This window comes from Podarcis bocagei (genome assembly GCF_964188305.1).
Source record: "Podarcis bocagei genome assembly, chromosome: 3".
Classification (NCBI taxonomy): Eukaryota; Metazoa; Chordata; class Lepidosauria; order Squamata; family Lacertidae; genus Podarcis; species Podarcis bocagei.
This window is the reverse complement of record NC_138127.1, coordinates 98,670,625-98,683,947: the sequence shown is the minus strand read 5'-3', so window position 1 is coordinate 98,683,947 and position 13,323 is coordinate 98,670,625. Positions and strand designations below refer to the sequence as shown.

The 13,323-nt window shown below is 47.4% G+C and overlaps 1 protein-coding gene across 2 annotated transcripts in view; it reads right to left on the bottom strand.

Moving 5' to 3' along the window:
- SPTBN1 (spectrin beta, non-erythrocytic 1) overlaps positions 1 to 13,323 on the bottom strand; it is a 233,273-nt gene that overhangs the window by 163,595 nt on the left and 56,355 nt on the right. For both annotated transcript variants that reach the window (XM_081188307.1, XM_081188305.1), the window contains exon 2: positions 8,609 to 8,807. In XM_081188307.1, the coding sequence (XP_081044433.1) occupies positions 8,609 to 8,756 (148 nt within the window). In that variant the 5' untranslated portion in view covers positions 8,757 to 8,807. The remainder of the gene's footprint in view (positions 1 to 8,608; positions 8,808 to 13,323) is intronic.

Genomic DNA, 13,323 nt, shown 5'->3' with positions numbered 1-13,323 from the left:
CTTTACCCCCAAACAGGACTGGCTAGAGTAAGAGATTTCCCCTCCTCCATGCCCAGCCACTAAAGGTTCAAGATTCTTGCCCTTCTCTGTATCTGATCCCCAAGCAGCTGACTGTGCATAGTATAGTATCATCATCGCCTTCTCAGCCTCTCTGTGGTTTTTGATATCCTTGTCCTGGACTGGCTCTGTGGGGTGGGTATTGGTGCACTGTGCTACACCTGAAGATGTAAAGACAGTGCACAGCTCATGGGAGGGGGTTAATATTGTCTGTTAACTAGACTTGCTATCATATTACAGTGGTACCTCAGGTTAAGTACCGGTACTTAATTCGTTCTGGAGGTCCGCAGCGGCGTAGCGTGGGTTGTCAGCACCCGGGGCAAGGCAAGTAATTTGCACCCCCTAACCCGGGGCAAGGCAAGAAATTTGCGCCCCCTAACCTGCCGCCGCTGCCAGCTTCTTCTTGCTGCTGCCTGGTCTGGTCTGGTGTGGTTCTCTCCCGCGCTCAGCGCTGCGCTGGGTGGCCGCTGCACTGTCCCTCCCCCAGATAGTCCCTCGCTCTCTCTCCGCACCGCACGCCTGGCACCCACCCCCTCCACAGTGGGTGGCGACCCAGCGGTTCGGATCGGATTCGCACAGCCAGCACTGCAGTGAGAGAGAGTGAGTGAGCCAGAGAGCTGCGAGTGCGAGCGCCCCCCCCAGATGTTGCGCCCGGTGCGGCCGGCCCCCCTGCACCCCCCACGCTACGCCACTGGAGTTCCATACTTAACCTGAAACTGTTCTTAACCTGAAGCACCACTTTAGCTAATGGGGCCTCCTGCTGCTGCCGCGCCGCTGGAGCACGATTCCTGTTCTCATCCTGAAGCAAAGTTCTTAACCAGAAGCACTATTTCTGGGTTAGCGGAGTCTGTAACCTGAAGCGTATGTAACCTGAAGCGTATGTAACCTGAGGTACCACTGTAATGGCATTTGCCATTAATAGGTGAAGCGCCTTGAGATCTACGGGTATAGGGCGGTATAAAAAATATAATAATAACAATAACAATAATAATGCCAGATTATGTCAAGAGCTAAAAGCAGCCTCAGACATCTCCAGGGTATTAGCAGTAGCCCTGATCAAAACATCTGTAAGTACAGCATCTCCTTGGAGAGGAAGAGGCCATAGATGCTTGAGCAGCCCTGAGGCTTCCAGCTGACTAAGTATAAAAAGGTAAAGGACCCCTTTACCTGGTTAAGTCCAGTCAAAAGGCAACTATGGGGGTGCGGCACTCATCTCGCTTTCAGGAGCCGGCGTTTCTCCACAGACTGCTTTCCGGGTCATGAGGCCAGCATGACTAAACCGCTACTGGTGCACGGAGGACCGTGACGAGTGCCAGAGCGCACGGAAACGCCGTTTACCTTCCTGCTGCAGCGGTACCTATTTATCTACTTGCACTGGTGTGCTTTTGAACTGCTAGGTTGGCAGGTGCTGGGACCGAGCAACGGGAGCTCACCCCATTGCGGGGATTTGAACCGCCGACCTTCCGATCAGCAAGCCCAAGAGGCTCAGGACCACCCGAGTCCCTATTGACTAAATATACTGAGGAGTAACCTGCGAACCGGGTGCTTCGGGTTCTACGTTTCCTCCTACTAATTGACAGAACCTTCAGGCATCCTTCATGGACCTGCTCCTCGGTTGCCTCCACTGCCGCTAGCCTTCTGAATCAAATCTTGCAGATGGTTTCACTGCACTTACAATTGTGTGTGAGATAGGAAGGGAAGCATAACCCAGAACATACCACAAACAATGTGGGAGGCATTATAGTTCGGCAGAAGGCTTTTGTTTGTAGCAGATCGGCAATGCATGCTCAAGTAACCCAGATTGCAGGGCTAGCACAGACCTCTGCCTGAGACCTTCTGTAACACACCAGAAATACATCTGGGTTACCTTTTTGTGCTAATTTTCCCCAAATTTTACAAATTGTCATGCAACTTTGCCTAATGCGCACATTTTTCAAATTGTTTCCACCCAATATAACACATTTTTTTGGTGTTACTTCCATTAATAAACACACTGATATGCACACCTTACCCCAGCATATGCATTTTTGTACACGTTACAGAGAAATGTACAGAGAAGGATGGCTGTGTTTTGGTTCACATATTACTTTGGAACGTAAACGGAATCAAACTCTCTCTCTCTCCCCCCGCAACCTCACAAATCCCTAGCAGTTCATGTCCTCCCCATTCCCAAATAAATACATTCTGGGGAGAAAGCTGGATAGAGAAGACCTAAATTTAGCGCTGTATCAAATCTACAGCAGGCTTCTCAAAGCACTGAAATGAGTGCCCCTTTTAGACAAGCTAAATAATTGAGTTGCCCACATTGTATTAGATGTCCCTTAAGTGATTGTTTCGTGTGTATTATTCATCCCTCACCTGGGGTGTGAAGCAGCACCCAAATACAATGGAGCCTTCCTGATGGGATTCCTGCTCACATCGTTGGAACAAAAATCACTACCATTCCCAGTTGGACTAAAACAAAAACAAAAACCCAGATCATAAGCTCCTGGGACCAAACCGCCAATAAAACCTCCCGGGAAATTTATCGAAATCTATCTAGGTCACCTGGGCAAGTTCGGTGCTGCGCCTAAGGAGCCTAGACAGAAATGCCCTTTTCAAATCTGTAGGAAGACGCATCATCTAGATGACTCCAGTTGTAATACAGTGGTGCTTCAGGTTAAGTACTTAATTCGTTCCGGAGGTCCGTTCTAAACCTGAAACTGTTCTTAACCTGAAGCACCACTTTAGCTAATGAGGCCTCCTGCTGCTGCCACGCTTCCGGAGCACGATTTCTGTTCTCTTCCTGAAGCAAAGTTCTTAACCTGAGGTACTATTTCTGGGTTAGTGGAGTCTGTAATCTGAAGCGTATGTAACCCGAGGTACCACTGTAGTTGCATGAGCCCTTTCCCGATTTTTTTCCCCAGGGGTACACCCCAAAATATTGCTCCCTTGGGTGACTGCTTGAACTGTTTGTGTCCAGGCTAGTCCAGACTACACCAGTCTTCTTCCCAAGCCTGGATTTGTGCTGTCAGGAAGCGGCGATGGAGACTGATCCAAGAGACAGGAGGAATCCATTGTGCTGACCAGACTGGTCCATGGTGTGTGTAGTTCAGCTGCTGCCCAAGTGGTTCCCCCTCCAGGGGCTTTGGACTCCAATTCCCAGCAGCCTTGGCCAGCATGGCCAATGGCAGAGGATTGTGGGAGTTGCAGCCCAAAACATCTGGAAGTGCACCATGTTGGCTACCCCTGGTGGAGCTAGCGGGGTGTCATAGTCAGATCAGGGAGACCTGGGTACAAATCTTGAGATGGGCCTAAGCACCTCGGGGTGGATACAAATGAGATTAGATAAATAAAATGCATCTATTTAAGGCATCTATCTACTGCTTACAAGGGATGCAGGTGGCGCTGTGGGTTAAACCACAGAGCCTAGGACTTGCCGATCAGCAGGTTGGCGGTTCGAATCCCCGCAACAGGGTGAGCTCCCGTTGCTCGGTCCCTGCTCCTGCCAACCTAACAATTTGAAAGCACCTCAAAGTGCAAGTAGATAAATAGGTACCGCTCCGGCGGGAAGGTAAACAGCGTTTCCGTGCGCTGCTCTGGTTCGCCAGAAGCGGCTTAGTCATGCTGGACACATGACCCGGAAACTCCCTTGGCCAATAAAGTGAGATGAGCGCCACAACCCCAGAGTCGGTCACAACTGGACCTAATGGTCAGGGGTCCCTTTACCTTTTATCTACTGCTTATTCATGTGCATTTCTAAGCTCGATGGTAGTTTGATCTAGCCAGTCTACAGTGCCTGTCAATCACAGAGGTGGAGTTTGCAAATTCCCATCCCACCCTCAGAACAACAACAACAACAAAAAGGCTAGGTTAGGTTAGGATTTTGCTGCACAGCACGAGGGTACTTGTTGCACTCTGTGGATTCCCTGTGGCAGCAGCTTGCTTCTATGCCAGCCCATCTCTGACTAAGAGCGGTAGTCTTGTAATCTGGGGAACCGGGTTCGTGTCTCCGCTCCTCCACATGCAGCTGCTGGGTGACCTTGGGCCAGTCATACTTCAGTGAAGTCTCTCAGCCTCACTCACCTCACAGAGTGTTTGTTGTGGGGGAGGAAGGGAAAGGAGAATGTTAGCCGCTTTGAGACTCCTGAAGGGGAGTGAAAGGCGGGATATCAAATCCAAACTCTTCTTCTTCTTCTTCTTGTCTATTTCCCTTTGCCAAATGGTGGTGTGGGTGCAAGTGCAAGAGAGAAAGAGAGAGAGAGAGAGAGAATGTGTGTAGTTTTTATGAAGAATAAGAGTTTGGATTTGATATCCCGCTTTATCACTATCCGAAGGAGTCTCAAAGCGGCTAACTATCTCCTTTCCTTTCCTTCCCCACAACAAACACTCTGTGAGGTAAGTGGGGCTGAGAGACTTCAGAGAAGTGTGACTAGCCCAAGGTCACCCAGCAGCTGCATGTGGAGGAGTGGAGACGCGAACCCAATTCACCAGATTACGAGACTACCACTCTTAACCACTACATCACACTGGCTCACAGTGGTTGCAGCTATTGACTCGGTGTCATGTTATCGACATGGCCATCTCCAAATATCTCAAGGGCTGTCCCATGGAAGAGGGAGCAAGCTTGTTTTCTTCTGCTCCACAGGGTAGGACTCGAACCCAGGGCTTCAAGTTACAAGAAAGGAGATTCCGACAAAACACCAGGAAGAACTTTCTGACAGTGAGAGCTTTTTGACAGCAGCAGTCTCCCATGGGAGGTTGTGGAGGTTTTGAAGCAGAGCTAGGGTGACCATCTGCCATGGATGCTTTATCTGAGAAATCCTGCATCGCAGGGGGTTGGACTAGATAACTGTTGGGGGTCCCTTCCGACTCTACAATTCCATGATTCCTCTTTTTGCAGGAAACCCAGGGGATCTCCAGCACTTTCTGAGTTGGCATAGTCCTGCCTTTCAGCATGTCTCATTTGGCATTTGGTTCAGATGTCAGGAATGTCGGTGTGCTACCGTGCATTTTGGGGAATCACGTGCAGAGTGCATTGAAATGACTATGCAAGTTAGGATTCTTTTCCCGTGTTGCAGTCATGGGATTGTTTATATCACATGACGGTGCATGTTTTCATTCCACATTGTGGGAAGTGACAGAGACAGGATGTTTTTATTACTGTGTTTCCGTGATGTAGGATTTTTGTCCCTTTGTTCTCTCTCTTTGCTCTCTGATGCTGAAGAGCAGGCACCCCCAAATTCAGCCCTCCAGATGTTTTGGGACTACAACTCCCACCATCCCTAGCTAACAGAACCAGTGGTCAGGGATGATGGGAATTGTAGTCCCAAAACATCTGGAGGGCCAAGTTTGGGGATGCCTGCTGAAGAGGAAGGAGGTGAGTTGCGATGCTCCGAGTGTATATATGTAAATAAATGTAGTTTAGCCAAAAAGCTGCGCAACTGAGTCTGAACGCTGACTGCCTATACTCTGCTGATCCTGAAGTGTGCTGATGCCTCTTGGCTGTGATGTTCGGGCTGGAGAAAGCTTTTGAATCTCCCGAATGAATGACCAGGAGGGGGAGAACATGCCAGTCAGGCATGTGTCTCTGCCAGATTCCTACTCATGTGTAGAACCTCCTGATACGCCTACCCCCCCAAGAAAAACCCAGAGATATGTATTTGTGTTCACATACACACACAGGACTGTGCCTCTGCTAGTTCTGCTCAGCAACTCCCCTGCCATTCCCCCCACATTAAGCTCCTAGCCCTTCTCCTTTGCACCCCATGAAACCACTAAGCTTGCTTTTCACCTTCCCAACCCCAATCTCTTCATGCACATCCAGGACTGTGATGTAGCACCACAGGTCCTCCAATGGAACGACAGCCTTATGTATAAAGGAAGATATGCACGTGCGCATTCGTGTGCACGCATATGTATACGTTTTGTGTATATGGATTTATGTGTGCCTCTGTGTGCAAACATACTTGGGCCATATGTAGCATGTTCCAGGCAGGAACAGAATCTGCCCGGTGATGGTTTTGAGCACGGGTAGGCAAACTAAAAGGACGCGGGTGGCGCTGTGGGTTAAACCACAGAGCCTAGGACTTGCCGATCAGAAGGTCGGTGGTTCGAATCCCCACGACGGGGTGAGCTCCCGTTGCTCGGTCCCTGCTCCTGCCAACCTAGCAGTTCGAAAGCACGTCAAAGTGCAAGTAGATAAATAGGTACCGTTCCAGCGGGAAGGTAAACCGCGTTTCTGTGTGCTGCTCTGGTTCGCCAGAAGCGGCTTAGTCATGCTGGCCACATGACCTGGAAGCTGTACGCCGGCTCCCTCGGCCAATAAAGCGAGATGAGCACCGTAATGCCAGAGTTGGCCACGGCTGGACCTAATGGTCAGGGGTCCCTTTACCTTTACGCAAACTAAGGCCTGGGGTCAGGATCCGACCCAATCGCCTACTAAATCCAGCCCACGGATGGTCCAGGAATCAGCGTGTTTTTACATGAGTAGAATGTGTCCTTTTATTTAAAATGCATCTCTGTGTTATTTGTGGGGCGTAGGAATTCCTTCATATTTCGCCCCCAAAAAATATGGTCCGGCCCCCCACAAGGTCTGAGGGACAGTGGACCGGCCCCCTGCTGAAAAAGTTTGCTGGTTTTGAGGAACACAACCTGAGAACTGCTTTTGACTGCCACAGAACAAGTGCAAGGCTCTGGGCTTTGGTTTTTTTCCATTCCGTCTGAGAACTGGGTAACTACCGCCAAGATAACAGATTATGACGCCGCGAGGGTGGAAAATTATGTTGCCCTCTAGCTCCCGTAGGGACACTGAAATGAATGTTGTTGGCACCGTAACTCTCGTGATACAAAGCGACTGGACTTTGCAGACAGGGGTTTATAAACTCTGACAACGTGCAGCTGATTTATGCGTCTTAAGTAGTTTTCTAGACACACATCTGCAAAAGAACTAGACAAAACATTGCTTCAACCCAGGGTCGGAAGTTGAGAAGGGCGCTTGCACCGAAACACAGGGGCTGCTGACACTGTGATAAATGTTGACTTCAAAAGATACAAGTGCCCGGGGGTCTGTGGGCTACACAGAGATTTTCATCAAGTTTGGCAGTTGGCACAGGATGCCAGTACAAGTGTCGTCATCGTCCCCCAACACACTTACATGTGATCGACTCTCCTGCAACTGCATATACGTGCGGTGCCAAGAAATCAGTAAAAAATTCAATTCGAACCCGGAAATGGTGGGAGAGAGCTGGAGAGTCCTCGTAGCTCAGGATGAGACCCTCCCTGAGCCCGAAGGGGATGTCAGTGAGGGCAGAGGAAGCTCCAAAGAGACCTGAGGTGTAGCGGGGGTTTGTTTAGGCTGCTCGGCCTACCTGCCTAAAGGCTGATGCAGCTGCTTTCTTGCATATCCTCCAGCCAGCCCCAGATATTTTGGTCTGGATTGAGAAGAGAGCTTGACATCAACATCTGCTGTCCCTGCAGATCCTGCTGTCTGAGGCAGTTGCCTCATCATTCCTCATGGGTGGGCCGGCCCTGATGAGAACACCTGTGTGGATCAGGGCCTAACTGACAGCTGGGAAAAGGTGAAGACCAGCTCATATATGGAGCTCGGTGAATTTGGGGAGGGGGTGCAAGGTCACAGCGGAAGGTGTAAAAGGGATTCTATGCACTTACAGCTGATCTCTCTCTCTCTCTCTCTCTCTCTCTCTCTCTCTCTCTCTCTCTCTCTCACACACACACACACACACACACACACTCTTCCACACTATCAGGAACCCAAGGAAATAACCCGTTTCTGGTTTTCTCCTGAAAACCTGGGAGGTAGGGAGAAGATAGGACCACTGGGCATGATCCTGATTCCCGCCCTTCACAGTTAGACAAAGCAATGTGGAAATTGAGAACGAGGTTTTCCTCTACTGATGACTGCAGTCAATCATCCACTAAATTCCTAAACCTTCCTAAATAGTTCTCCACAGAGAAGCTAAATTCAAAGCACCACAACCATTAATCCATTTTCTGGAGACATTAGCACCTCATTAAAAGTTCTGGAATTGAACTTTCAGAATACCTGTCCCCATCGTTTGTGAAGAATTATAAACATTGCATAATCAGCGCAGTACCGCGTCATTCTTGAAATAGGAGAGTTCACCGTTATTATTACTTTATCATTTCTAAAGCAGCTATCAAATCCATGAAACTTGCCTTAAATGTTTCTTTAAAAAAAAGGATGGCTGAAAGATATTAACATGTAGTTTGTTCATGTTCCCACCCAACCATAAGGTGCTCAAACTATGGCTTGCAAACCACCTTCAAACAAGGGTCTCCAGTCCTGATTTGGTCGCCAATTGTAAATCATGGTTTGAAGCAACCCGTTGGGTGTTTGTTTCACTAAGAGGCAATAGGTGTGGTTATGCTGAACACTCCTGTTAAATGGAGATCAGCTCTGTTTCCTGAAAGTTGTACCTGGATTCAGAGGGTAGACCACAAGCTATTATTTAGGGCCACCTTTGTGCTAGGAACACAAACAGCACAAGCGGAATAATTGCACCAATGGTAGAAAAGGTGAAAGTCCTACCTGCTAAAGCTTTGATGCGAGACCTCTCAAACAGCCGTGCGGAACTGTTCTCGTTGTCCCACTCTTCAACATCCCAGCGGTTGTTGACATCGCTGTATTGCTGTTGGATTTCAATGTTGTCGAAGTCTGTCGCTACTGTCGTCGTCATCTTGGATCTTCTTAAGCCGGCCTCTGCATCAGCTACCCCTTAAAAACTCTCCTGTCGAGGAAGAATGAAAGAAAGAAAAAAGAGAGAGGGAGGGAGAAGTGTTTAGTTGTTGGTTTTTAAAGATTTCTTCCCAGGTAAGTATGCAAAGGATCACAGCCGAAGTTGTAGACTTCGTTGATCAGGCTTCCTCAACATCGGCTCTCCAGATGCTTTGAGACTACAATTCCCATCATCCCTGACCACTGGTCCTGCTAGCTAGGGATCATGGGAGTTGTAGGTCAAAAACATCTGGAGGGCCGAGGTTGAGGAAGTCTGTCGTTGATGGCTGTATACCTATAACATCTGGAGGGGCATGTCCTATGGCTTGGGGCCAGAGCAGTTGAAGGACTGCCTATTCTGACACAAATCTGCCTGGATGTTGAGATTCATGTGTCAGCCTTCTGAAGCAAAGGGTTTGGTCATTTGAAGACAGGGCCTTTTCTGCTGTGGCACCACATCTCTCAAATCTCTACCCCAGTGAGGTTCACCTGGTACCATCTTTGTTCTCTTCCCAGCAAAAGATAAACATCCATTTGATTTCTTTAGGCCATTTGAGGCTGCAATCCGGGGATAGCTCTACAGCATGAGACCCTTAATCTCAGGGTTGTCGGGTGAAAGATTCCTGCATTGCAACTCTACAGTTCTATGATTCACTGACCTGGGAGTAAGGCCTATTCAACTCAGAGGGACTTGAGTCTAAGATGTGCATAAAATTCTGCTTAGTCTACAGATACAGCTTTATGTTGCTGTTTCATTTTATGCTGCTCTGCTATGATTCAACTCGTTGTGATTTTATTATTTTACTGTACTGTAAGACCCTCTGAGCACTCTGGCTGAAAAACAGCTAACGGCCGTTTTAAATAAACAGAGAAATAAAAAGTATTGATGAAACCCCCTCTGCCTTTTATTCTGACACCCACTTTTCTGCAGCTGGCCCCTCAGCTCAGAATTTTCATACATTTGCCCTGAGTGTTGATATTCGCAATCTGGCAATGCAACAACCCTTAAAAGTCTTCTCCTCTCTCTCTCTCTCTCTCTCTCTCTCTCTCTCTCTCTCTCTCTGTTGTGCTTTTCCTCTAGCTAACCGATGCCACCTACTGACAGTTGAAATTGTTTTCTATTTTCAAGCCAGCCATAGCAAAACATGTTTAATTCCTCTGCACGGACCGCGGGCTATGAAACAAATTAAGATACTCCCAGGTGAGACAGCATTTTGGTGGGATGGGTATTCCACATCTGTGTTGACATCTTAAGGCAGCCTTCCTTCCCCAACCTAGCAGGGTCCGGTTGCTTTGAACTACGGCTCCCATCATTCCCAGCAGGCATACTAGGGTTGCTGGGACTTGTAGTCTAAAACATCCAGAAACAACCGGTTTGGGGAAGGTTGCCTTGATCAGTGTAGAAAGCAATATTTATCTCTTGCAAAAACATTTTAACCTTTCTGTTTTTCTATCGGCTTTGCTCTTCATATAATAATAGAATAAAAGCTCATTTTACCTCTATTTTCCCCCAACACTTATTTGCATAACAAACCCTTTTATTTATTATGCTGATTTTTGAGGTGGTTTGTTTTTAAAGGGATGCATTCTCTTTTGTGCAAGCTCCTCTGGCGACTGCTTCATTGCATCCCGTAGGAGGGCGGTTGTTATATGTATCTACATCATTTTCTTTGAAGCAGTTTTGGAGAGTTTTTGTGAGGCTCTCTCTAACTTGTTTATTTGTGGTTAGGATATTGCACAGAGGTTGTCAGAACAGTGCTTGAAACTGTATTATGAAATTTGCAATAATATCTAGGGCCTCCCAGTCCACCTGACCTAGAAATCTATTTGAGTGATGACACAGGACAAAACACGTTGCTCTTTTAAAACAGCTTTTTTAAAAAAAAAACAAAAACACCAAACATACAGTTCCTTATTTTATACTTGTGGGTTGATATTTTTCCCCTCAGGGGTTCTTTCAGCCTCAGTTCTCTTTCGCTCTGCTTTGTGTTGTTATGTGCCTGATAAACAGAAGGGACACAATGCGAGAGGATTATGCAAGTGTGATTAAGCCACCTGATAAGAAGGTTGCTAGAGCAACGCTGTGATTTCACGAACCTATTGCTCTGCTGTGCAAAGCGGATTGACTTAGCGGGATTTCCTTTGGGTGCATAGAGGTATTTGGGCAAGGCATTGTGATCATCATTGTTATAGTCAATTGAATTTTTACTGGAAACCAGAGTTAAATTTCTTCAAATATCTAAAGGACTGTCACGTGGAAGATGGGGCAAGCTTGTTTTCTCCTGCTCTGGAGGGTAGAACTCTTATACCAAGAGATTCAAGTTACAGTCTGAAATATACTCGGAGTTGAGAGTGGATTTCATGCTCTTTATTCAGCTCATAGTAGTGAGGAAGAATGGAAGTTCCCCCAGAATGTCTGCTTTATATACATTATTTACACAATGGGCCCCACGTGATTGGCTAATTCTGGGATTCACCTGTAGGCCAATCAGATTGCGGATTCACTTCCACCCTGAGCTGGATTGGGTAGTTCCTGTGGACCAATCAGACTGCTGCATTATGGACTCTATTGTTCTAGGCCCAATCAGACCGCTGCATTCTGAATCCTATTGTTCTAGGACCAATCAGGCTGCTGCATTCTGAATCCTATTGTTCTAGGACCAATCAGACTGCTGCCTTTTGGATCCTATTCAACTCAGTACATAACACAGTGGTACCTCTGGTTACGAACTTAATTCATCCCAGAGGTCCGTTCTTAAGCTGAAACCGTTCTTATCTTGAGGCGCGCTTTCACTAATGGGGCCTCCCGCTGTGCCCAATTTCCGTTCACATCCTGGGGCAAAGTTCGCAACCAGGCGCAGCTACTTCCAGGTTAGCGGAGCTCGTAACCTGAAGCGTTCATAACCAGAAGCGTTCGTAACCAGAGATACCACTGTATAGTGGTACCTCGGGTTACAGATGCTTCAGGTTACAGACCATAGCTGTCAACTTTTCCCTTTTCTTGTGAGGAATCTTATTCGGAATAAGGGAATTTCCCTTTAAAAAAGGGAAAACATTGACAGCTATGTTACAGACTCCGCTAACCCAGAAATAGTACCTCAGGTTAAGAACTTTGCTTCAGGATGAGAACAAAAATCGCACAGCGGCAGTGGGAGGCCCCATTAGCTAAAGTGGTACCTCAGGTTTAAGAACAGTTTCAGGTTAAGAACGGACCTCCAGAACGAATTAAGTTCTTAACCCGAGGTACCACTGTACAAGAAATGAGATTCTGACTAAACATCAGGAATAACTTTCTGGCAGTAAGAGCTGTTTGGCAGTGGGACAGACTCCCTTGCGAGGTTGTGGACTCTCCTTCCTTGGAGGTTTTTAAGCAGAAGTTGGATGGGCATCTGTCATGGATGTTTTAGTTGAGATTCCTGCATTGGAGGGGGTTGGACTAGATGACCCCCGGGTTCCCTTCCAATGCAGTTCTATGTTTCTATTATTCATCTTTATGAGTGCGGCACTAATTGTGCAATTCAAATAACGTATACATTTTTGCTGGAATTAATCAGGTTAGTTATCTCAGTTCGACAAATTCTTATCAAACGTAATTCCTACATAAAAAGGTAAAGGGACCCCTGACCATTAGGTCCAGTCGTGGCCGACTCTGGGGTTGCAGCGCTCATCTTGCTTTATTGGCCAAGGGAGCCGGCGTACAGCTTCCAGGTCATGTGGCCAGCATGACTAAGCCGCTTCTGGCGAACCAGAGCAGCGCACGGAAACGCCGTTTACCTTCCTGCCGGAGCGGTACCTATTTATCTACTTGCACTTTGACTTGCTTTCCAACTGCTAGGTTGGCAGGAGCAGGGACCGAGCCACGGGAGCTCACCCTGTCGCGGGGATTTGAACTACTGACCTCCTGATCGGCAAGCCCAGCACCACCCGTGTCCAATTCATACATAGGAGGTGCCAAATCAATGGGGAAAATGCAAAAGGCCCCTCCTAGCCATTTTCTGGTACTCTGCAACATTGATGCAACAATAGCAGGTTAGTGGTAGATTTACACTGGACCGGCAATACTTATTATCATTCCCTTCTATGATGGTTCCCCAGTGCTCTTTGAATATTGCCCTCTGGAGGGGCACTTGTGCACTACAGTGGAACAAAAGTGGGACTCAAAAAAAGAATAGTTACTGGATTTCAGCAAGAAGTTATGGAACAATCACTGATCGGAGGAAACAAAGCAGTATGTCTGCCCCGAAACTTTTGGCAATGAGAATATGTATGACCACCATGATATTCACCATCATGCTCAAATAATCAGCTATACACAATAAAATTTATGTCTGGAAATTGAAATACTTTATTGTCACTTGTACAACTTGTATACAGTGAGATTACACGAGCACCCCCCACTCAGCTCTCTTAGTCTTAATTCCCCTCGTTTATTGATGCACACCCACCAAACCCGAAAGTCAGTTGCCCTGTTGTTATCTTTTCATTCAGCAGCCTAACAGCCCATGGATAGAAGCTGTTCTTTACCCTGT